The sequence below is a fragment of the Malus domestica genome, chromosome 06 (genome assembly GCF_042453785.1).
Source record: "Malus domestica chromosome 06, GDT2T_hap1".
In the NCBI taxonomy this organism is placed as follows: domain Eukaryota; kingdom Viridiplantae; phylum Streptophyta; class Magnoliopsida; order Rosales; family Rosaceae; genus Malus; species Malus domestica.
This window is the reverse complement of record NC_091666.1, coordinates 29,103,402-29,128,696: the sequence shown is the minus strand read 5'-3', so window position 1 is coordinate 29,128,696 and position 25,295 is coordinate 29,103,402. Positions and strand designations below refer to the sequence as shown.

At 39.5% G+C, this 25,295-nt stretch overlaps 4 protein-coding genes and 1 long non-coding RNA gene across 7 annotated transcripts; 3 read left to right on the top strand and 2 right to left on the bottom strand.

The window, feature by feature from the left end:
• Positions 1–227: 227 nt before the first annotated feature.
• LOC103437654 (E3 ubiquitin-protein ligase RGLG2-like) lies at positions 228–4,872 on the top strand. The gene is made up of 11 exons (XM_008376146.4): positions 228–545; positions 2,141–2,433; positions 2,602–2,827; positions 2,917–3,033; positions 3,123–3,220; positions 3,364–3,443; positions 3,537–3,642; positions 3,768–3,895; positions 4,007–4,184; positions 4,294–4,350; positions 4,441–4,872. The coding sequence occupies exons 2-11, from the start codon at positions 2,164–2,166 to the stop codon at positions 4,519–4,521; spliced, it is 1,341 nt and encodes a 446-aa protein (XP_008374368.3). The 5' UTR covers positions 228–545; positions 2,141–2,163; the 3' UTR covers positions 4,522–4,872.
• A 13,014-nt stretch (positions 4,873–17,886) lies between these two features.
• Positions 17,887–20,959, top strand: LOC103437673 (pentatricopeptide repeat-containing protein At4g16835, mitochondrial-like). 3 transcript variants are annotated; one of them, XM_070824104.1, is made up of 3 exons: positions 17,887–19,949; positions 20,391–20,611; positions 20,688–20,959. In XM_070824104.1, exon 1 carries the CDS (start codon positions 18,742–18,744, stop codon positions 19,423–19,425), a length of 684 nt encoding a protein of 227 aa, XP_070680205.1. In that variant the 5' UTR covers positions 17,887–18,741; the 3' UTR covers positions 19,426–19,949; positions 20,391–20,611; positions 20,688–20,959. The 3 variants fall into 3 exon arrangements, with proteins under 3 accessions (XP_070680205.1, XP_028959766.2, XP_028959768.2); XM_029103933.2 differs by having other exon boundaries at positions 20,391–20,959; XM_029103935.2 differs by lacking the exons at positions 20,391–20,611; positions 20,688–20,959 and having other exon boundaries at positions 17,887–19,618; positions 19,725–20,185.
• LOC103437672 (putative pentatricopeptide repeat-containing protein At5g37570) lies at positions 17,894–18,385 on the top strand. The gene has a single exon (XM_008376162.1). It carries the CDS (start codon positions 17,894–17,896, stop codon positions 18,383–18,385), a length of 492 nt encoding a protein of 163 aa, XP_008374384.1.
• LOC139197215 (uncharacterized) lies at positions 20,135–20,577 on the bottom strand. The gene is made up of 2 exons (XR_011582373.1): positions 20,437–20,577; positions 20,135–20,301 (listed from the first exon to the last, which is right to left on the bottom strand). It is a non-coding gene; the product is annotated as an uncharacterized lncRNA (long non-coding RNA).
• Positions 20,827–23,533, bottom strand: LOC103437650 (proline transporter 2-like). The gene is made up of 8 exons (XM_070824103.1): positions 23,326–23,533; positions 22,712–22,936; positions 22,279–22,373; positions 21,999–22,185; positions 21,779–21,903; positions 21,461–21,676; positions 21,127–21,357; positions 20,827–21,038 (listed from the first exon to the last, which is right to left on the bottom strand). Exons 1-8 carry the CDS (start codon positions 23,444–23,446, stop codon positions 20,889–20,891), a joined length of 1,350 nt encoding a protein of 449 aa, XP_070680204.1. The 5' UTR covers positions 23,447–23,533; the 3' UTR covers positions 20,827–20,888.
• Positions 23,534–25,295: the final 1,762 nt, after the last annotated feature.

Below are 25,295 nucleotides of genomic sequence, written 5' to 3'. Positions count from 1 at the left end.
TAAATCTTCACCACCAACTTAACAACAAATACTAGTTCAAGATTAACAAATAGCTAAATTTCAGTGCCACATAACATTACACAACATCTTGATCTTGACTAGTTCAACATCGTGAAAGCGAAAATCGGACCTAATACCCACTCCATTAAACTACTTGAACTACAAATCCGTACCTTGTCGAATTCAGGATATGCATACATGCTTAAAAAAAAAAGGTGACCAAGCCAATCGGTGGAGGGCAACGCTATCAGCCAAAACAAAGAGAACAGTAAAAAGAACCTTTTATCTAGAAGGGAAGCTACCTAGAAACAACCTTCACCAGTAAACTACGAACGCAAGTGTCAAGCTGTCTCTCAATAGACTCAAAGACTTTTACACTCTTGAGTCGCCAAGTTGCAAACTTGCAACAACGACAACAACAACAAGGCTTTGCCAAGTTACCACTTCACCCGTGGACTTCTCCGCCCTCCTTGACTGACAACATCATCTTCAACTCAGATATGTTCCAAACCATCATCGTCAACTCGAAAATACCTGTCTGAGAGGTACCAATTCTTCATTTATTTTTTCTGCGCCATTTGTTTTAATTTTTTTTATGTATTAGGTTTTTGATGAATTGGATTTAGGGATTGGGGCTAAATATTTATTGATTAATTGTTTGTAAGATGTAAAAAAAGTTTGTCTTTCTCTGAATTGGAATGTGGGTTGTGGAAAAGTTTGGGTCTTGTTGGATAATTACTATGAATTGGAACAAGAAATTGCGTATCTTTGGCCTGAAAATGTGCTCATATCTTCTGGGTTGTGTTCAATTTCAATAATTCTGATACGAATTCGTCTTAGTTTTCCCGGCATTATCGAATTTTCGGCCCCGATTTGTCTGTGAATGAAGCTTGGAAATTGGAGTAGATGGCCCGCTTGTCTGAACTCTGAAATGTTTTGTTCAATTTTCTTGAACTATTTGTTTTAGTAAACTGGATATAAGTCCAATTTTGTGTTCAAAAAAAAAAAAAAGTCCAATGTGATTTGTTCATTAATTATCCGTAGTAGCTTTTTTTATCATCTTTTTATTAAGGAGGGTATTCAATTGAGAATTTGAAAGATTTTAATGGATTTATAAATCCATGGATTTTTATGGAGTTTAATTGATTTGTAGAGATTTCATATAAATTTTTTATTCAATTCCCTCGAAATCTCATGGGGAGAGGTGAGATTTGTGGATACTTAAAATATATTACGAAATCTCTCCAATTTTCTCAAATTCTTTAAAATCAATTTCTAATTGAATACACCTAGAATGTTATAAACATTTTTAAAATCCTAATTGAATACATCTGGATTTCTAAGGATTTTAATAAACTATCTTAAAATTCTAATTGAATACACCTTAAATTGCAGATAATCACATAAAATCCTGATTGAATACCCTAGATTCATTAAAAGAATTAAAATCCCTCGTAATCCCACTTAAATTGTGATAAATGTCATCCCTTATTCTTACCTCAATTTTATGATTAATCTTAAATATTGTTTCTCTTTTTTCCAACCCCTAACTCGTATCTCAATTTTTTCTTCTACCTCGACACTCATCAACTATGTTAATAATCTATGGTGTATGTACATATATACTAGTATGAATTTATTAATGTATGGAATATGAAACTTCTTTACTATTTTCATGGATTATATGTAGATTAATTTTTATTTATTTTTGTAGATACCTCTATCACATGGTAAATGTTTTTGATCAACCTATGATTAGGTCATATAAATTTTCTTTTAACTATTTTCCATGGAAGTGGTTGGATTTTCTTATTTAAAATTCAAATTAAAAATTTGAGTAAAGATGTATTAATAAAAAATTTTAATTAAAGTTGAAAAATAAGGAAACTGGACTAAATCCAACAACAGCTAAAATTTTTGGTCCTGGATCAAAGTAAATTTTTTTTAGTAATTCTGTTTGTTGGGTTATATGATATATCCACATTTGGATTATGAAGCAAATGGAATAATTGGCTAATAGTTACTTTTCCCCTAAAAGTGATTGTTAGATGAAAAGAACAAGCCTTTTGGAGTGTGAACTCGATCAGAGATTGATCTGTAACAATTTACTTAATTTAGTTCTTGTTTGTTGAATGTGCAGTGTTTTTGTAGAATATAGAACTTATGGGTGGGAAGAGTTCAAAACGTTCAACTTCAAGACAGCCTTCTTTTGGGTCTGGATCACGTTCTTGGAGTCATCAGAGTTATCAAGAGGCACCATATGCACAACCACCATTGATACCATCATATGCTCCGCCAAGCCAAGACTACCGGCACCAGCAGCATTATGCTCCTCCACCTCAAAGCCATGGCAGTGCTTGGCCAACAGGCTCGAATGTGGGGTCTGGTACCAAGTTTAGGAGAATAAATGATGATTACAATAGCCTGGACCAGGTAAAACGCAAGATAATGTACTCAATGTTTGGCTCAATATCTCAATGTGCATATTCAATAGTTATATCACTGTCATCTGTCTTTGAAGCAAATACGATGTGAAATCACTGTTATTGCTAATGTTACTTTTGTAATCATCATGACATTCCTACTCGTATCTTTCGATAGGTCACAGATGCATTGGTGCGTGCTGGTCTTGAGTCATCCAATCTTATTGTTGGCATTGATTTCACAAAAAGCAACGAGTGGACAGGTGCAAGGTCATTTCATCGGAAAAGCTTGCATCACATTGGAGGAGAGCAAAATCCTTACGAACAGGCAATTGCAATTATAGGGAAAACATTGTCTTCCTTTGATGAAGATAACTTGATTCCCTGTTTTGGATTTGGAGATGGTATCTTATCTAACAGTTGTCTTACTCTTGAAATTTAGCCTTTCGAGTTTTGACAATATAGATGTTATGTGATTTTCATACATTTGCAGCATCAACCCATGACCAAGAAGTTTTCAGTTTCTACCCGGACGAGGGATCTTATTGCAATGGATTTGAAGAAGTATTGAGACGATATAGAGAAATAGTCCCTCAGCTACGACTGGCCGGTTGGAATTCGTTTTACTCCCTTTTCCTCTTCTTTTTCTAGGTTGGTTGGTTGCTTATGGAGATTCATACCCTTTTTTCCTTGTGACAGGGCCGACATCCTTTGCCCCTATTATTGAAATGGGCATCACTATTGTTGAGCAAAGCGGTGGTCAGTACCATGTATTGGTGATCATAGCCGATGGGCAGGTATATTGCTTTCAGTCTCTATCTTATAATTATAACTTATACCTGTTCGAGAGTTTTCTGCTCAAGCAGCAAATTATTTTAGTAGCAATATGATCTCGTGTCTTCAATTATTTTGTGTTAAAGGAGACTGTTAATTGTCACAGGTGACCAGAAGTGTTGATACTGGACGTGGCCAGTTAAGCCCACAGGAAAGGAAAACCGTTGAAGCAATTGTGAAAGCAAGGTACATTCTTGGAATGCTTGTTTTCCTTGGTCTTATTCCTTCCTTCCTTCTTCTTTTTCCATTTTATTTTACAATGTCCTTGTTATATTGCAGCGAGTACTCCTTATCAATTATACTAGTCGGTGTTGGAGATGGGCCGTGGGATATGATGAAGGAATTTGATGACAACATCCCCGCCCGGGCCTTTGATAACTTTCAGGCAAGTATTTCGAACTTTAATTGCAATGGATAGTGGATAGCATCTTGATGGAGTATATATGCTTTATTATGTTTTCTTTCTTCAAACTTTAATTAAAAGGTGCCGCTTTATTTTGCCTTCTGTAGTTTGTGAATTTTACAGAAATTATGGCAAAGAATATGGATCGTTCGAGAAAAGAAGCTGAGTTTGCTCTTGCAGCACTGATGGAAATACCCTCTCAGTATAAAGCAACGCTAGAGCTTAATATTTTAGGGTAATAATCTATAACTCCTCCTGGCTAATGGGCTTTGAGGGATTTACTATTGCAGCTTTGGGTTACATAAGTTCATTTGCGAATCATCGTTTCATTTCATTGCTTATATAGTGCTACAAGAGGGAAGGCTACAGATAGGATACCTCTGCCCCCACCTCATTACGGTTCATCTCCTTTTAGCTCCCCAAAAACTTCACGATCAAGTAGTTTTCGTCCAAGTGCACCTTCCAAGCAACGTGATGAGTTTGTTAGCACAGCAAGTCCTACCGGTTCAGCTTCTGACAATCATGTAACTGCCCTCTTCCTACTATTTTTTATGAGGAGGCTTAATACGTATGGCATGGACATCAAATTCCCGTCAAAATGACTAGTTTAGACGTATTTTTTTATTCTTGCAGGTGTGTCCCATTTGCCTAACCGATCCGAAGAATATGGCATTTGGTTGTGGGCATCAGGTATTGCTTATACACATCTTTTACACCTTTCAGAATTGGATGAAGGTTTGAACAACAAATAAGTGAGTTGGATTTTAATATTGTTTGCAGACATGCTGTGACTGTGGACAAGATCTCGACTTATGTCCCATTTGCAGAACCAGCATCCACACCCGAATAAAGCTCTATTAGGTGTTAATCTATGTGAAATTTGGACTGCTGCAACTTCAACTCCAAGATCATTTCAATTCGTTGCAATCGTCTTTCATCAAAAGGAACCGAGTCCCTTGTAGATATCTTCCCTTTTCCTGGATGAAGGACGTCTACGTTTGGAGGTCATGGTCGTACTTGGACACTCGTGGTTAGAATCGCTGCTACTGCTAGTTCTGTGTTTGTTTGAATTTTTGTTTCTTGTCGTTGTTTTCGCGTCTACTTATTTCTACTTTGGTCCAATTAAATTCATCATATAAATGGTTGTACGCCTTATGTATGTACACAAGACATACTTTATATAATCGGTCAGTAAAGCTCACCTTCTGGCTCGTCTGCAAAGCACCTATTCAGCTATAGCATGTCGTTTCAGCTCAACAGATGCATAAGCGTCATGTCGTTTCTATGTCCAACACAAACATGAAGATGAACTGTCGTTCATCAACTTTACAACATGTTCAATTTTTCTGGCTGGAGTTAATGCAAATTTGAAAAGATCTTCATAAGCAATAAGCATGGAGAATTCATGGTATAAAATGATTGAGTTTCTTGGAAGCCAAATCCCACCTTCACAAGAGAATACCTGGTGTCATTAATCCAGGTATTATGATAAGGGTGAACGACATAGTTGATCATTTCTCAGCCTAAGTAAAATCAATAATGAAAGTATATGTGTTATAACCCGGGTGAAATTGAAGCATCACATGATACTTAACACTTGAGGATGATTGTCATATTAACACACATCATTACTAATGCACGTGTTATGATATGTGTGGACAACATAATTACTTTCTCAACCTAACTTATATCAATAATAAACAAATAAATAAGTTATAATTTAAATAAAGTGTAACACTACGTAACAGTATGACAGTTACAATCAAAACATCACTCCATTCTCACCGCTTATTGCATGAAAGACCGAATAAGTTGCACATCACAAAACCAAACGCCCCAAATAATGTAATAAGCTCCCACACTTTCACAGGAAGAGTCTTTCAAAAAATTCTACAACTTTTTGTATGTGAGCAGCCTAAATTTTAGCCAACTAGCCTAAGTATTAAAAGGCTTCCACTCTTTTCACATCACTCAAACACTCTTACTCTCTCACGGCGCACCACAATCGCTTCCCTTCTGGGATGAAATCTTTCCTCACTGCTGGTTCTTCACATTGCATTGTATCGGATTTAGCTACTAAACAACACCAGTGTTGTGACTACGCTTATGGCATTGACACACCACAACACTGTCATCATGTTTGACCAACAGAAGCAGGCCCTTGGGCTACAGGCTTCGAAGGCGCCACAATGGAAACAGATGCACAGATAGCCGCGATGATATAGCAGACTCGTCGTGCTATGCTCACTCCGTGGAGTATGACATTTCTAGCAACAAAGTCTGGCCTCTGAGGCTGTACACTGATACCTGGTTCTCATCGGGGTTTTTCTTGAGCAACGGGACACTTCTACAGACGGGTGGATATGGGAGTGGCACTCGAAGAATTCGGTACTATAGGACTTGTGGTGATCGAAAATGTGACTGGTGGCAGTCGGAGCATGATAGGGTTACTGTGGTTGGTTGGTGGAACAAGGACATTTAGGATAATTCATGTTTGTAAAAGAAATTGCCATTTTAATGTAATTCTCATCCTTATAATCAAAGGATTTTCTATCTTTTTTTCTTTATTTATTTTTTTACGTGCTTATTAAAAAATATTTTTAAAATAACTAAAAGCGCTTTTAAAACCATTATGTATGTGTTTGACAAAAAAATTAAAGGTGCTTCCAAGAAGCATTTGCATTTTAATTAATTTTTTTTTTCAAAACCCTTATGAATAGAAGTGTTTTTCTAAAAAGTATTTTTAAGGTTTTTTAGCCAAAATGATTTCTAAGATTGGCATAATTTTTCACTTTGGCCCATGACACTGAAAATTGATAAAAGTGATCCCTGAGTTTGTCTACCATTAATCATTTTGTTCCTTTTGTGAAAACTCTATCAATATTCTCATTAAGTGGAATAGTTGATTTGACAAAAATATCCGTAAAAAGGTGGTCACTAGACCGTTCATGTGACAATTTAACGAGGATATTGACATATTTTTCATGAAATGACCAAAATGATTTGCCAGTGGACAAACTCAATGACCGCTTCTATTAACTTTCATTGTTAGATATCAAAGTGAAAAGTTATGCTAATCTCAACAACCATTTTGCCTAAAAAGTTCATTTTTAAACGAGCCCTACATTAAACTTGTGCACTTATGCTTGATAGAAGATGATATTGACGTTGGTAGATTTGCATGTGTGGTTTCTAGGCCATGAACGTCAATGGCATATACAAGTGGGGAAGGTTTAGGTTGAGCAGCCATACAAAATTACCTCTTGTTTCAAGCATATATCTTGATTCGATCGGCTTCCCATGAGAACGTTTTTGTCATATCGTTTGGTATGTTATGTTCGACTGTCAATCTCGCAAGATTTTTTTTTTTTTCTCTCTTGATTATCATATAAATGGGCATGAGGAATTAGAACTTGGAACATCTTCCAACATTTACGAGAAATATCACTAGATTAAGAATTATTTAGTAGTAATGTTAAGGTGACTACTGTTGTCCCTTGTGATGGAGATCCTAGCCTGATAAAGCCTAGTGTCACGGGATGACTCTTTAAGCCTTCCGCCCGTGCGGCACTTAGACTTGAATACCTCGATGAACAAGCTAAGTAAGCCTTCGAAGCCTCGCTTCCCCGGATCGAATCACAAAGAAAGCTAAGATAGCTTGGAGAATGCTAAGATCACTTAGAAGATGGGAGAAAGGAAGCTTTGTATTGAAAGTTAAGAGAACTTTACAATTGCTTACAATTCTTGGATGGTTTGGCCAAATGGCCTTACCTCCTATTTATAGGCCTAAGTCACCTCCTCAATGGAGGGTTCTAGAATCCCCTACTTACATCCAAAAATATCTAGCATAGTTCTAGATACAACTTGCCTAATCTAGATTATTCTAGGTGAGGCTTAAATATGTACACTTGTGTGGAATGTTCCGGAATGCCCTAAGATTATCTTGAATGCTCCACCACGTTCTTGATTTCTCCGGGACGTTCCAGAAGCTTCCATGAAGACATGGCTTCATGGGCTTAGATATATGATGTCTTGGGCATTTTCTTTGTTTTTAACACATGGCCCGTGACATCCTCCCCCATTTAAGCCGTCGACGTCCTCGTCGACTCTTGCCTCTCGAATGTCTGAATCAAGTCCTTATATTGCCATAAGGACGTCTCCTTCTCCCATGTTGCTTCGGAGTATGGTAGCCCCTTCCATTTGACAAAGTACTCCACATGCTTTGGTTGTCTTGGTCGCACCATGACACGCTTGGCTTCAATGCTCTCCACTTCTTTGTCAAATGCCTCCGTCATCAAAGGGGGTGCTCGATGAGACTCACCTCGGCTTGGCTCCTCATTGTCTGCATGATAAGGCTTCAAGTTGCTCACATGGAACACCGGGTGAAACTTGAGGCGGGGTGGGAGTTCCACAACATAAGCGGCTTTGCCAACCTTCTTGATGATAGGGAATGGTCCCTCATACTTCCGCAACAAGCTCTTGTGCAAGCCACGAGTACTCTTGTGCTGAGACGCATTGAGCTTCACAAAGACTTGGTCGCCAGTTTGGAACTCCACATTCCTTCGCTTACGATCCGCCCATTTCTTCATCTTCTTTGAAGCCTTCTCCAAATGAGCTCGAGCAAGTTCGTGGGCTAATTGCCACTCCTTAGCGGTTTTGAAAGCGGCTGGACTATTCCCCGTGTAGCCAGTCACGACCGTGTTCGGGGTCAAGGGTTGTTGCCCTATAGCCAACTCGAACGGACTTTTCCCCGTCGACTCCGAACGTTGCAAGTTATAAGAGAATTGGGCAACATCAAGTAACTTAGCCCAATCTCGTTGATTGGCACTAACATAGTGCCGCAAATAAGTCTCCAACAATGCGTTAACCCGCTCCGTTTGTCCATCAGTTTGGGGATGAAAAGCTGTGAAGAAGTCTAACTTTGAGCCAAGTAGCTTGAAGAGCTCCTTCCAAAATCTACCCGTGAAGCGAGCATCTCGATCGCTGACTATGCTCCTCGGAACACCCCAATACTTGACCACGTGCTTTAGAAACAAGCGTGCAGCTACTTCGGCTGTGCACTCCACGGGTGCGGGTATGAAAGTGGCATACTTGGTGAATCTATCAACCACGACGAAGATAGATCCACATCCATCAGACTTGGGCAAATGTGTGATGAAATCCATGGTCAAACACTCCCATGGTCTTGATGGGGTGGGAAGTGGTTCCAACAGTCCTCCCGGTTGCCTTTGTTCCACTTTGTCTTGTTGGCACACAAGACAAGTCTTCACGTATGAATCTACATCATCCCGCATTTGTGGCCAATAATAAGCATCGCTCACCAAAGCCAACGTGCGGTGAGTGCCAGGATGTCCTGCCCACATTGAGTCATGGCACTCCTTAAGGATTTCTTTCCTTAAGTTTCCCCACTTTGGGACGTAGATCCGCTTGCCCTTGGTGTATAGCAAGCCGTCCTCAAGCCAAAACCTTCTTGTCTTCCCATCCTTGACAAACTCCACAATGTTCTTGGCTTGGACGTCATGTGACAAACCTTCTCGGACACGATCCAAGAGATGGCTTTGCGGCTTGAGTACCGTAGCCATTAACTCTACTCGTCTACTTAAAGCATCGGCCACCACGTTCTCCTTTCCTTGCTTGTACTCTAGCTTGTAATCAAACTCCGCTAAGAACTCTTGCCACCTTGCTTGCTTAGGTGTGAGCTTTTGTTGGGTTTGAAAGTAGCTAGTGGCAACGTTGTCCGTCTTGATGACGAATGGGGTACCAAGCAAGTAATGCCTCCAAACTCTAAGGCAATGGACGATGGCGGTCATCTCCTTTTCATGGGTCGTGTACCTCTTCTCGGCATTGTTTAGCTTGCGACTTTCATAGGCTATCGGATGTCCCTCTTGCATCAACACTCCTCCTATGGCAAAGTCGGAAGCATCAGTGTGCAACTCGAATGGCTTACTAAGGTCGGGCAACCTTAGTACAGGCTCCTCCATTAGGGCCTTCTTCAACCTCTCAAAGGCCTCTTGACACCGGTCCGTCCATTCCCATACCTTGTTTTTCTTAAGAAGGTCTGTTAAGGGTGCCGCTATAGCTGAATACCCTTTTATGAATCTCCGATAGTAGTTGGCTAGCTCCAGAAAGGATCGTAGTGTTGGTACCTTGGTCGGCGGTTCCCACTCTTGAATGGCCTTGATCTTGCCCTTTTCCATCATAAGTTTCCCCTCCTTTATCTTGTGGCCAAGAAATTCTACTTCTTTTGTGGCAAAGGAGCATTTCTCCTTCTTGACATAGAGTTCATGCTCCCGAAGGGTCTTGAACACTATGCGCAAGTGCTTGACGTGCTCCTCCAATGTCTTGCTATAGACAACGATATCATCAATGTAAACCACGACAAACTTGTCAAGATAAGGATGGAATACCTTGTTCATCAATGTACAGAATGTTGCAAGGGCATTGGTCAGACCAAATGGCATGACTTTATACTCGAACGCTCCATATCTGGTCACCATCGCCGTCTTCGATTCGTCTCCAGGGGCTATCCTCACTTGGTAGTATCACGATCGAAGATCTAACTTTGTGAAGTACCTTGCTTCACCAAGTTGATCGAATAAGTCGGCGATCAACGGAAGTGGGTACTTGTTCTTGATGGTAATCTTGTTCAATGCTCTATAGTCGATGCACAACCTTAGGCTACCTTCTTTCTTGCGTTGGAACAGGACGGGTGCACCATATGGGGACTTGGAGGGTTGGATGTAGCCAGCATCAAGTAGCTCGTTGAGTTGCTTCCTCAATTCCTCCAACTCGGGTGGCGACATCCTATAAGGTGATTTGGAGGGAGGCTTAGCACCAGGCTCCAACTCAATCGCATGGTCGACCTCTCTCCTTGGTGGCAACTTCTTTGGCAGTTCCTTAGGCATCACGTCCGCAAACTCCATAAGGACGTCTTCCACTTGTTTTGGCAAAGGCCCGTACTTCTCCTCCCCTTCATTCAACATTAGGGTTGCAAGAAATGTGGCCTCGCCTTTCTTCCAAGACTTGGCAAATTGAATTGCCGACAAGTGCTGGGTACACTTCTTGGCTTGCCTTTCCAATGGCACCAGGCAAGGTTGTCTTCCGTCGGCCAGGATACAGAAAATATTGTAGAAGGGAATGGGAAAGGCTCGTACCTTGTCCATGAACTCTAACCCAATGACTACGCCATAGTCGTCCATCTTGACTACGGTGAAGTCGATCTTTCCCTTCCATGTGCCAATGTCTACTTGTACATTGCGCGCAACTCCAACAATGGGGGTGGCAGCAGAATTTACCGTCTTCACGCTACCGGGCTCCTTTGTGACTCGGAGGCCAAGCCTTGTGGCTTCCTCCGACGTCATGAAGTTGTGTGTTGCTCCCGTGTCCACCAACACACGTGTCGTCTTGTCACCAGTCTTGACGTCGACGAACAATGATCATCCCCCAACTTGAGCCTTAGGTTGTGGAAGGGTTGTCTGGATGGCATTCAGTAGACGGATGCATCCCATCGTTGCATCGTTACTCTCTTCGGCCTTGTCCTCCTTGAAAGCCATGGCCTTAAGGGCCTTCTTTTGTGGGCAATCTCGCATCATGTGAGGGCCGTCGCATAGGTAACAAGTGGGTTGCCAAGACTTACCCTTGCCTTTGTCATGCTTATCGGCTTTCTTCTCCTTTGGTTTGCTTGTCTCGGCCTTGTCCTTCGGCTTATGTTCTCCCCCACTTCTCTCATGGTTACCCCTCTTCCCCGTGGACTTGGAATCACCTTGGTGGCTTGATTTAAACTCAATCAAGGATTCGGCAGCGGCAATGGCATCAGACAATGTTTGCACGTGTCTCCTTTGTAGTTCGAGTTTTGCCCAATTTTGCAGTCCACTCATGAAGTACATGAGCTTGTCTTCCTCTAACATGTTGGGCACCTCGAATAACAAGCTCACGAAGGCGTTGACATAGTCTTTGACGTTCCCCGTTTGCTTGAGCCACCTTAGTTTCTCCTTGGCTTCGTACTTGGCATTTTGGGGATAGAAGTGCAACATAAGATCTTTCTTAAATTCATCCCAAGTGGTGAGAGAGAACGTACCTTACTCAATCTCCATGCTCCGACGACGCCACCACATAAGGGCATTGTCAGCTAAGAACATGGTTGCCGTTGAGATTTTGGACTCGTCATCTTCAAGCTTCAGGTACTTGAAGTATCGCTCCACGTTCCACACGAATGTGTCTAGCTCCTTTGCTTCCCTCTTCCCATTATAGGATTTGGGTTTAAAGGAGTCGATTACCTTGGAGTCCAACGCCTTGATTTCCCTCGGCCCTTGCACGAATTGCTTCACGACTGCTTCTTTACAAAACGCCACATCTCCCTTAAGTTCCCTTGTGTCCTTTATCTCTGCTTGAAGCGCCACAAACCTTGCCTCTATGTTGTCAAGGTGAACCTGGACTTCCCTCCGCATCTTGTCTGCCATGGTGTTGAGAGCGCCAAGGAGCTCGTCTCGTAGCCCTTTGATAAGAGCATATTTATGCGACTTAGTTGGCTTGTTCTTGTGCATTTATGTCGTGTTTCCTTAGTTATTTTAGTGTTTAAAGTCATTTTCGTGTGTTTTCAGACTCTAAGTACAAAGTATGCAAGAAGATGCATTTTGGAGGCCTTTGGAGCATGTTTCGGGCTTGGAATGGATAGCAAATGCATGGGCCAAGTGGATGGACGAATTTGAGAACTAAAGAGGCCAAGAATGTGAAGAATTATGGTCTAAAAGATGAAGAAAACAGCCCAAAAATCTGTCACCCCAACTTGCATTCCTTGCCATGCAAACCACATAGAATTCCCTTTGGATTCCATGCCATGCTTGATCACTCTTGTCCCCTACATAATTTCTAATTTCATGCTTCAATTCATTTAATTATTACACTCAATTGCTTGATACCTCTTGTTCCCTTCACTCATTAGATTTTAGACAACATTTACATCCATTACATGCACCAATTGATGCTCCATCATTCACATTTGGAATCTCATGCCTTGTGTACCACATGTTGCTGCACCTTTGACCCATTTATTGACACATTTTCACCTCCCTTTCCATCTCTATGCAATGTACACAATCATTCATGCCCCCTAGCTACAAGACCACTCCATTTTACCCTTCACACTTTGCATCATCACTTCATTTTCACCCTTGGACCATTGCACACCACACACACAAATTGCCATGCATTTCATCCTTAACCTAACCTGATTTTCTAAGGTTTTTGGGGCCTATAAATACATGTTTACACCCCTTGGCCAAAGGACAATCCCCCATATTCATCATTTTATCACAGAAATTCGTCCATACACACCCTAGGAAGCAAAACACCCCAAAAACACCATTCTAGTGCCTAGAAAACATAACAGCCACTCCACCTTCTTCCACCCTCTTTGCCTAGTTCTCTACCACTCCCCAACCATCAAACACTCTTCCACTCTCACCCTAAACCCTTCCACAAAATTCCCCATCCATTCTACACCATAAATCCACCCAAAAATCTGTCCACAAGCTTCATGCCGCAAGCAAGGGAAAGGAGGAATCTTGGATGCACTTGCTACCAAGTTGGAGCATTTTAGGTGTTTTCTTTCCTTTGATTTTAATGTCTAATTTTATGTATCTTTGCTTTGTGAGTATGAGGAACTAAACCCCTCTTAGTTAGGGGGTGATTCGAAACCATGTACATGCTTGCAATATGATTTGATTACATTCAGTTGTTATTTCATAAGTTGCGGATTCAATTCGTTCATCTACTTGATTGATAACTTATTTGTGTATGTTGATTGAGAGTGCACGCTTAGTTTTCATGCATGAATATGATGCTAGATTATGAGGGAGTTTCACCTAATAGTTACAATCTTATAATCACAAGTAGTGAAGGTCGCTTGAAAACGATCGCGTTGAATGAATTCTTGGCACTAGTTTCATGCTCATCATAGTAACGAATGCCTCGTCAACACTTATAGTTCTCATTGTGCTTCATGATTCTTGATTGTATCTTTATTGTGCTCATCACGTAAGGAACCTTTGAGGAATGCTTTGAATTGTTGTATGTGCTTTTCCATCCAATTCATTAACTTAAGGAGAACTTGAAGGTTAATTTAAGCGTATCTAATTAACTTGGGGTGTTGAGTTTCATAATTTATTGAAAGAACAACTGAAAATCATTTTGTTTGCAAGTGTGTCATGTGTGGAGAAGAACCTCCTAACTAGCCTTTTATCCATCCTTTTCATCCAAAAACGTTTTACAATCTGTTTTGTTTTAAAGTTTCTGTTTTGTTTTCAATTTTCGTCCAAAACAAATCCCCCTTTATTTTGAAGTCTTAGATTAGTTAGAAAGTGTTTTGATTTGTGTTTCTAAGTGTTTTGATTCAAGTTTTCATCCAACTTCGTCCAAGTTCTTGTTAGGTTCTCAAAACTGCCCAGAAAGTGGTTTTTAGGCAGTTTTGAGTCATTAGGTTGCTGTTTTGAGTTTTATGTTTGTTTAAGTATTTTAAAGTATAGTTTTTCATTCTTTGAGTCTAGTTTAGTGTTTTAAATTTTGTTTTTATGTTTTTAAGTCAGTTTTCAAGTGTTTAGCAATCCCTCCTAATCCCCGGCCTAGAACGATCCATACTTACATACTTTACTACATTTGATAAAAAGAGGGTTTAATTTTGTGTGTTAACTTATTTTTCACATCACCCTTCCACCAAGCCACGCAGTTCATCCTTACCATTGTCCACCATGGTTTGGATTTCCTCCTTGTCGACAACGTCCTCATCAAGTCGAGTATCGAACTCGAGTATGGTTCGTTCCACCTTCTCGAGTCGCTCTTCCATGGTCTCCATCGATGCTTGCAAGTCCTTTAACTTTGGCTTGCTCTTGGCAACGTCTTGGACCTCGGCAGTACGCTCCCTTAGATCGGAGACTCCGGACACCATCTCTCCACTTGCCATATCCTACTTTCCTTCAAGTGATTCACGAGCTTGGCTCTGATACCAGCTGTCACGGGATGACTCTTTAAGCCTTCCGCCCGTGCGGCACTTAGACTTGAATACCTCGATGAACAAGCTAAGTAAGCCTTCAAAGCCTCGCTTCCCCGGATCGAATCACAAAGAAAGCTAAGATAGCTTGGAGAATGCTAAGATCACTTAGAAGATGGGAGAAAGGAAGCTTTGTATTGAAAGTTAAGAGAACTTTACAATTGCTTACAATTCTTGGATGGTTTGGCCAAATGGCCTTACCTCCTATTTATAGGCCTAAGTCACCTCCTCAATGGAGGGTTCTAGAATCCCCTACTTACATCCAAAAATATCTAGCATAGTTCTAGATACAACTTGCCTAATCTAGATTATTCTAGGTGAGGCTTAAATATGTACACTTGTGTGGAATGTTCCGGAATGCCCTAAGATTATCTTGAATGCTCCGCCACGTTCTTGATTTCTCCGGGACGTTCCGGAAGCTTCCATGAAGACATGGCTTCATGGGCTTAGATATATGATGTCTTGGGCATTTTCTTTGTTTTTAACACATGGCCCGTGACACTAGGAACCTTAAATTATCAGAGTTTAAACTACCATTACCAAATATTTCAGCTGCATTCATTGCAAACTACTTTCTTCACTTTAAATTTGTCACTTACATCATTTGAGAGACATCTAAATCCACAGAAAGAAAAAAAACAAAAAGCTGACTCCATCTAGCTCTAAACCTTTTCTACTTCGAAATGGCATCGATCTCACAACTTGCTTACCAAAGACTGAGAAACGAAGGTCTGTTTGATGAAAAAACAGATCAGCAAAACACAGCAATTAAATTCAAGAACATAAGGGGTTGGTCCAAGATCAGTAAGCTAACCGGGCGAAGGCGGCCAAGGGTTCGGATTCAGGGCTTGAGAAGGTTCCTGAGGAAAAGAGCTAGGATTTTCACTAGGATTAAAGTTTCATGGAGCAAAGCTTTGAAGAGACTGAAGCATGGGCAGGCTCACATGAATGACTTGTTTGGTGGGAACTATTTGTTCATGCAGGCAAACCCTCTCTACACTCTTCTTGCTTGATAAGACGATATTACAAATTTGTCTAAATTATGAAAAACCAAAGGATTTGAACTCGGGCATAACAGGACGGATGCAATGTTCCAAGCAACTGGAGTAAATACATATATTGTAGTATTGTTTATGCTCATTTCATATGTTCATGAATGGTGTAAAGATGCTTGATGTATTCACTGGCAAATTATATTACAATTTCGTATTCTCTAGTTTTTTCTGTATTGTTGTCTGCCGACATTTAAGTCATGAAAGTTTTAATTTTATTTCAAGATCTACTTTTCTTTTGATATAATTTGCAGGCATGTTTTAGATATCCTTAATTTTCATTCATTTAAACACTTAAAGTTTATTTTCATTAATTTAAACCTTAACACAGTGACGATGTAAGACAAAATAGACGTTTATGATTTAAATCGTAATGCTAGGTAGACTAAATTTGCAAACATCAAGTATCTGGTGACAAAATAGGGCCGTGTGTAAAACAAACTAGGCAGGATAAAACGTATCCACTGAAAATAAGCAGAGTTCAAATAAAAAATAAAGGGTAATGTTAAGTAGATTAAATTTGCAAACTAAATAACTTATTACCAATCAGAAATAAGCACATTAATCAATACTTAAGTAATAATCTAATCATCAACTTTCATGTCATTTGATTTATAAAATTTAGTCTCTCTAGCATCATCCAAAAATAAAAGAAATGAATTCATCCCCGTGATAAAGACCGAAATGACCTTTGTTGAATTAGAGCATATAATAAAAAATGAATGACATAATGACGTGGAAACATCATTATGAGAAGACAAATGATTATGTTTGTTGTATAAAAAAAAGAAAGGTCATGATGATGTTTGTAAAAGAATGATTATTCCCTTACTTTAGATTTTTTATTGTGTGCTTTTGTATGGATGAAGTTATCATCCGAATGTGAGAGAGAGAGAGAGTACACCATTTTCTGTTTTAGAAGCCAATCTTTGAGAGAGCAAAGGTAGCTGCAGAAAACAGAAAACTAAGAGCAGAAAAAGAAGAAGAATGTGCTATTCTCTTTGGTTAGTAATCACTCACCAAGTAGTTGTTGTAATAGCTTTGAGCTTTGTATAGAGAATAAATTATTCATAATATTTTTTTCTCTATTTGTTGAGAACGTACTCCAGTTACACTGACTGTTGAGGAACCTCATTAAATTCTTGGTGTTCTTATATATTTTGTTCTTGCATTACATTTGATATATTTCCTGTGGGTTAGCATGAGTTTGTTCCAACAGGTTTGGTGTTATCCTGTCACAACAACCTTACCCTCTTTTTCTACCGGAAAGGATAGAGAAATAGCCGTTAAACCAATGGCGCGTTTACTAATCCGTAATCAAATTGAGAGGAATCGGATTGAGGAGGAATTTGATTGAGGAGGAATTGAAATGAGGTGGAATCAGAATCAGATTCTTGTTGAAATTGTTTACTAAAACTGTCTGGAATCGGAATACAATTCCATAAAGCTGTTTACTAATTCAGCAGAATCGGAATATAAACCAGTATGATTACTAAAATGCCCTTGTCCCAAATCAAATATTTTATATACTTTTTTTTTAATAAAATTTGATATAGTATATAATAGTAACAAACTGATTCTGCATTGAGTAACAAACTGATTCTGCATGAAGTAACAAACTGATTATGCATGAAGTAACAAATTGATTCTGCATTGAGTAACAAACTGATTCTGCATGAAGTAACAAACTGATTCTGCATTGAGTAACAAAATGATTCTGCATGTATTTACAAAGTTACTTTAGATCGATTGAATTTACTCTAGGTCGACTGAATTAATCAACTAACCGTTCCAGAACGTTAAGATATGGTAGCGTGAAAAGGGAAATAATAGTCTAGGGTTAAAAGGATAATCTTGGAAATAATGAAAGTAGGTGAGGGCATAAAGGAAAAAAAGTTAGCATTCTGATTCCCCAAGCCATCCGGAATCCAAATACCTCCTTTATCTTAGGAATCCAAATCAGCCAAATATTGGAATTGGATTCCAAAATTTGTGTGGGACCCACTAAATTTTGATTCCTCCAGATTTAATAAACACCGAAGTATACCGTAATCGGAATTCAATTTCGTTTCTTGATTCCGATTACCTTACGTAAACGCGCCACAACTAACTTAAATTTTTTTTGAAAGAGAGTGAGATGAAAGCAGCAAAGGTCGCCAAAAACCATCCCAACAAAAAAGCAGACGGAGCTGCCTCTCTGCTCAAATCCTGCGCTTCGCTCTGCCACCTCAAACAAATCCACGCCCACATAGTCCGATCAAACCTTCACCGGAACGCCTCCTTAGCCTCCACTCTCATCTCTTTCTACGCCTCTCTCTGCGCCTCGCCTCGCTACACCCACCTCGTCTTCACCTCTTTCCCCAACCCAAATCTCTCTCTCTCTCTCTTCAACCACGCCGTCAGGGCTTTCTCTAAGATCTCCGTGCTCTGTTTCGAGGCGGTGAGTTTGTATTCGCAGATGGTTTCGGTTGGAATTAGACCTGATAACTATACGTACCCTTTTGTGCTGAATTCGTGCGCTGCGTTGAGTGATCTTTGTGGCGGGACTGAGGTCCATGGACGCATTGTGAAAATGGGTTTTGGGTTTTGTGTTCCGGTTTCGAACGCTTTGGTTGATATGTATGGGTAATGTGGGGAGGTGGGGATGGCGCGGAAGCTGTTTGATGAAATGTGTGAGAGAGATGTTGTTTCTTACAATGCGGTTTTGGGGGCTCATGCAAGAGGCGGGGTTGATATGGGGTGTGCTTTGGTTTTGTTTGAGGGGATGCTGGGGAAAAATGTGATATCTTGGAACGCCATGGTCGTGGGTTGTGTAAATAGTGGGGATCTGGTTTCGGCAAGGGCTGTGTTTGATAGGATGCCTGACAGGAATGCTGTTTATTGGACTACAATGTTGGTGGGGTATACGAAAAGCGGTTTTATGGATAAGGCGAAGGCCCTCTTTGATGAAATGCCTGAGAGGGGATTGATTTGCTGGAGAAGGCTATGATTTCAGGGTATTCCCAAAATGGGAGGCCAAGTGAAGCACTTTCACTTTTCCGGAGAATGGAAAAGGCACGAGTAAAGCCAGATGCTTTCACCATGACAGCTGTGATCTCTGCATTGGCACAGTTGGGTCCTGCAGATCTGGCAAACTGGATTGGATCATATGTGGATAGAGAAGGCATAGAACAGAATGAACAAGTGCTTACTGCACTAGTTGACATGCATGCCAAATGTGGGAATATGGGAGAGGCATGCGCCATATTTGAAAAGATCCCCCTAAAGGATGTTTTCTCTTACAGTGCAATAATCACAGGTCTTGCTTCAAATGGTCATGGGGTCAAAGCGCTCGAGATCTTCCAGAGAATGCTGGCAGAAAATATTGAACCTGATCGCTTCACATTTGTTGGGGTATTCACTGCCTGTTGCCGTGCAGGACTCGTTGAAGATGGAATGGGGTACTGGGAAAGCATGGTTAAAGATTACAACATTGAGCCTGATGCTGATCACTTTACTTGCATAGTTGATATGCTGGGACGTGCTGGGAAACTCAATGAGGCCAGCGATTTGGTCAAGGGAATGCCTGTGGGGCCACAGCCAGGAGCACTAGGAGCCCTTCTTGCAGCATGTAGAACATATGGAAATGTCGAGATTGCAGAAAGTGCTGCTGAGCAACTCTTCATTTAGAACCTGGGAATACTGGAAATTATACGCTACTTTCAAGTATCTATGCGTCAAAAGAACTATGGGATGAAGCCAGAAAGGTGCGGGAAGCAATGAACGGGAGAAATGCACTTAAGTTTCCTGGGTACAGTTGGGTTGAAATTAGCAAAGGTCATGCAGCTCAAATGAAAAACCAGACTTAGACAGCAATTCAATGGTAGAATTCTTACATGCCATTCTCATTCAACTGCATTATAATGCACACTTACTGTTGCTAATGTAAGACCGGATGTATGCGGCTTGAGATGATTGTCAATCCCCAGGTCCAAGTTGAATGCAAGAATTTGAAAGCAACCAACCAATAAATGAACAGCGTGCTGCCAGATTTTGTTCTCCTCGGCCCTGCTTAAGCTTCCATTTCTCAATCCGTTAAATCCTCAGTTGATTTGAAGCAAATACTCTAACTGGTGAGCGCCCTATGTGGTCTCTTGTCACCTTATCTCATGGCCGACCCTGCTTAAATATAGTAACCAAGGGCAGATACCAAGGTAAATTACTTCTACCACTTTCTGAATCATAAGAGCCTGCTACCAAGCCTCAAAAGTGATGCCTTCTGGTATGGATATGTGAATTCTAAGCATCTTTATGTTACATTGGAAAATTGTGAATGTAATATCATCACCGCGGGAAATAGAAAAGTAGTCGACAGGAATGTAGTTACTTGCACAATATATTTTGGAAAAAGGAACATGCCGCAATAAAATCATCCTATGTTTGTCTACTATATCGTTTGAAAGGCATATACCATCTGCAATAATTTACTTGCCTTCATTATTTGCAAAAAATTATATTGCTGAACATTGTTGACTATCAAGCGAAGTGCAGTAGTTGGTGTTAAAACTGCAAGGACAGAAAAAAATACAATGTTGAACCGAAAGTTGAGCAAGTTATGTTATATCATCTTTTACTTTGTCCTGATTATGATGCAGCCTAGATGACGAAGAGATGGGAACGGAATGCAGTATAGCAAAATACCTTGATGAAAGCCATGCTTGGGAACAAGAAAGTTAAGAGGAACGAGTGAAAGCGATCCAAACAAGTTCATAAAGTCCCCTATGAAAGGAATAGCTGCTGTCACGAATGTATTCGCTATGAAGAAGAGCGCTAGCAGGCAGAACCTTCGCTTCAAACGTTAGATCTCAAAGGCAAGGTAAGCACAAGCTTCTAAACTACAATACGCAGATAAAGACACTTGGATTATAAGGGATGTCTACGTATTACTGCAGTATGTATACCGGAGACCCCCGTCCAGATCCACACGTGCAAAGACAATGCAAGCATGGAAGACAGAAATGTCACGTAGTCACATTGTGTTTGACCGTGCTCTTTGTAATGGCTACCCAAGACTAGATATGGGCTATATGGTTGTGATGGATGTGCTAAATGTATCTGGTTAACTGGCTCGGGTCATAACTTTTACATGTACTTCATGTATTTGCAAAGAAATTGTATTCCTTAACATTGTTGACTATCAATCGAACGGCAGAAATTGTGGTGACGACGGCAAGGAGCGAAAAAATAACGATGTTGAACCAATGCCATAAAATCTTCTCCAGTGAAGCTGCCTTTCCCTTCACCTGTGAGAGAAGAAAGCCAAATATATAGCAACTTAAGTTTTACGATCATTAACTTGGTCCGAAATATGGTGAGGTAGAGCGAAATTACCTTGATGAAAATCATGCTCGGGAACACGAAAGTTAGAGGAACGAGTGTAAAGGATCCAAACAAGTTTACGAAGTCCCCCATGAAAGGAAAAGCTGCTGTTACAAATGTATTTACTGCAAAGAGGAGGGCTCGAACGTACAATCTGCGCTTCAAATTTCCTTTCGAGTTCATGCTCTTATCGAGTTTGAGGAACTTGGTATCAAGGAACTCGTGGATTGGTGCCACAAACATCTGTTTTTGACGTAGAAATTGGAAGTTCAGTAGATCATAAAGTGAAGACTTACAGAAAAACTTAAAAGAACGAGAAAACAAGTGTACAATTGCTATGACTTACATGTTGGGAGACCACGGATTGTAGAAAAACAGTGGCGTTTATGAGAACCTTAACCGATTTAGGACCGCTTAGCTCTTGAGGAAGGTATTCGGATACAGTTGAGCCATAAGCCCAGTATCCGACTATGCTCACTCCATAGTAAAGCACCAGCCCCACAGTAAACTGCAGATTTAAAGCTTTCCTCATATTTGTTACTGCAGGATCTCTTAGAGTTGACTGCATATACGAAAAAAACCAAATATCCGAACCAGAATCATTAAATCTTTCTATGTTGTTGGTGATTCAGAAAATCTATTTCTTGAGATACAAGCAACAAACCTGTATTTCGAGTAGCAAGCCAGAGGAGTTGCATACGATAATAGCTGCAATTGCACCAAAGGCATTGAGTACTCTGTCTGCTTCGTTTCCATGGATCGCATAATCTCTCTTGGTGTTTGCTTTCCCTTCACGAGAATGATCACATTGCAAGTAAGCGTTCGTTGCAAAGCAAAATTATAGACATTCGAACAAAAGGAGCTGAAGGAAGAGGATTTTCTACCATCTTTAACCACCACCACCAAGAGCATGACAATGTAAGCGAAGGTGATAACGGTAGATGGTCCGAGCCAACTTTTCATTGCAGACATTGTTGGAATGAAGAATGCAAATACAAAGTAGGTCACTCCGGTGATGGCGATAAAATACTGAAGCCGAAATGGTGAGTCGCTGAATTCGGAGTTAATTTCCTGTTTGCAAAGCCTATAATTATGAGTCTCATTTCCATAAGTAAAACATGTACTTAAATAGATAGTGTTTTAGAGTTTAGGAATACTAAGTACCTTAAGTGCTCTTCCCCCAAGTAGAATGAAACCCATGTTTCCAAGTAGAAGGGTCAAAAACTGGAAAACCCAAGTGGTGTAAAACATCTCTCTGCCTGTTTAAAAACAAGAAAAAAAACACACACTAATCAGTAACCTTGTTTGCTTTGACAGCAAGTTTATATATATACTGGAGGCTCGTTTGGAAGCTGAGATTAGACAAGACTGCAACTCAGTACGAGCATGTCATATGGCGAGTCACAACTCGCTAGATAGGACTTGTAAGACATATATGTCGGACTTTTGTCCTATTTAATAAGTTCAGACCCAACATTTATGATTTCACCAAATATCGCCTGCCCTGGACTAGTCCAGTCCAGGCCGAGCCAAAAAAAAAGCTGTCCACTCTAAAAGTCAAAATTTGGTTAGTATACTAGTTGTAAATTGTACCCACCAAATAAAAAACCCATGAGATCTCTGTATCTGATGAACCTTTGGCCATCGATGAAGTGAAAAGCAGCCAAAAGCCGGATTGCATAGGCACTGTAGAGCCCAAAAACCAGAAGGCATATGATCCCCCATGTCCATCCCAAAGGCACCAACATAAGATTTGAAAAGCTCAATATATATCCACAGTTGAAGGCTGTCACCAGCATCACCCCAACTTGTTGCCATGAATCTGTTTAGTTTTCAAGAATCCAGTTTAATGAATGCCTTGGAAATAAATAGAAAATAAAAAACACCAAATTAAAGTTATAAATTTCTTTAGAAAACCCCATAAGAGGGACAAATTCTCCCGTGTAACCAGTAACAAACAACCGGTTTCACCCAAGATTTTACCAAGGCGGTTAATTAGTAGAACGATTTTAAACCATCGTCCATATACACGAAGAACAACAAAAAGCATAGGATTTTCAGAAGACCTGATACAAATTTTAGCAGGTAGAACTTATATTTTCTGCATGGAAACTTACGAAGTAAACATAAAGGTGACCTTATTATGCTAAAATTCTCTCGTATTGTCGAGGTTTTTTTTTTTAAATTTAAATTTTATAAGTAAAAACGTACCGTGGCCAATTGTATGAGCAGATGGGAGGGCATATTGACGATCTTGGTCACCCTTTATATGGCCTCCTTCAGTGCTCAGAGCTTCTTTGGTGTTTCTTGTGTTACCTTCTTCTCCTTCCATTGCAGCTACAAATTAAGAAGCTTTTTAGATCTCAACGGCGGCAAGCACAAAAGTTTCTCTTATTATACAAATATCCCGCGTTCCTATTTCCCACTAAATTATCTGAGACAGCGAAGGACGACTTCAACATGCACTAAAGACAGATGTCACTTTACCATTCATATCGCCTTACCATCGTCCTAACACCATGATTGCATAGACTGGCCCCTATTGTTGACTAACTTACGTTTTTCATTTGATTATCCCTCGACATGGTTCTCTCGTGCTTTCCACTCATGCATTTCAAGTTCGAAATTTTCCCCTCATCTAATTTATTGAATAATTTCGAATTCTTCCACATCTTCTTAATAATAGTAATAAATTTGAAAAAAAAAAAAACAATGCTTCAAAATGTTCAACTTGACATAGTGTAAACTATGCTTCAAAATTCTCTCATATCTTTTTGTTAATTTTTATTATTGGATCTACTTTAATTTAGTTCATCAGGCCGCAAATTAAGAATGTGTATATAAAGTCAAAAATGATGTGAGATAGCACACCCCTACCAAAAACTCATTTTCAATGAAGAACCAAAAACAATCTTATGATCAATGTCTCTATACTACTTTTAAAAAGAAAATAATAAACATGTATTTTTTATTCTCACACACTTGTTTAATTTTATTTGATGATTTCATTTAGATTTATTCAGTCCATGATCAGATTTAAAAAGCTATAATTTTAGAGTAAAAAAAGCATGGCGGCTATAATAATCAAAGTATTGGAGATGACCTAACCATTCAAGATTCGAGATGGTAAATTAAATATAAAGAATCTCTTAATGTCGTAATCATAATGGATTAATGAGTGAAGCCCACCAGTATGATTCATATCATATTAAAATCTTAATGAGGATGAGGTGCACTTCCCAATCCCACCATTGGAGTACATATCCTATCCGGTTCTATAAAACAAAATCTAGAGATCAAATGATCCGGATCGTTGAAATTTGATCTAATTACTACAAACAAGAAGTTTCTTTAAAAGTTATAATAATTGTATCTGTTTGATCAATTTTCAATGATTTAAATCATTTGATCCTTAAGCTCTCTTTTTTTAGATCTGGAGAGGATCTGTACTCCCACCATTGGTGGGGAGTGAGGACATTATGGGCACTTAGTATTTTCATATTATTCAGGTAATTATTTTTTGTTATTATATCTAATCCTAAAATTTAGAAGAAAAATGCTAAGGAATCTTTGTGTGATTTTTTATAAATTATCTATCACATTACAATTTAATATTAACTTTTATATCAACATTATAAAATATTATGTATAAAATATAGGGGTGTGCTATCCACACATCCCAAATTACTTCTCATAGACCCTTGTTAATTTATATCCGTTGATCTTCTTCAATTCATCTAATTTAACATCTAAAAATTAAAATGATGTCTGAGAAGTAAAATGAGGTGTGTGGATATCACATTCCTAAAATATGTTACAAAAGCCACTTTCTCTACATGTTTATTACCGGCACCATGTTCTGGGAGACGTGACAAATACCCATGAAAATTGATGTGATGGTCACTGTCACTTGTACAAGAAAATTGAAGGTATTTGATTGCACGTGGTCTTGAATGTGGAAAATTTGTCAGTAGATTGACATAAAAAGAAAAAAAAATTCAAAGACATCTTGAAAACTTTGCAATAAAATTAGCATTTTGTTTTAGCTCAAATAAGAATTTTTGGTGTAAGAGGTTTGTAATTCAATTGAATAATTGCAACTCGTACATCTCAAGTCCAGTCTCTCGTCTTTTAAAAATAAATAAATGAAAGTATAGCATTTGATAATTTTATGAAGATGA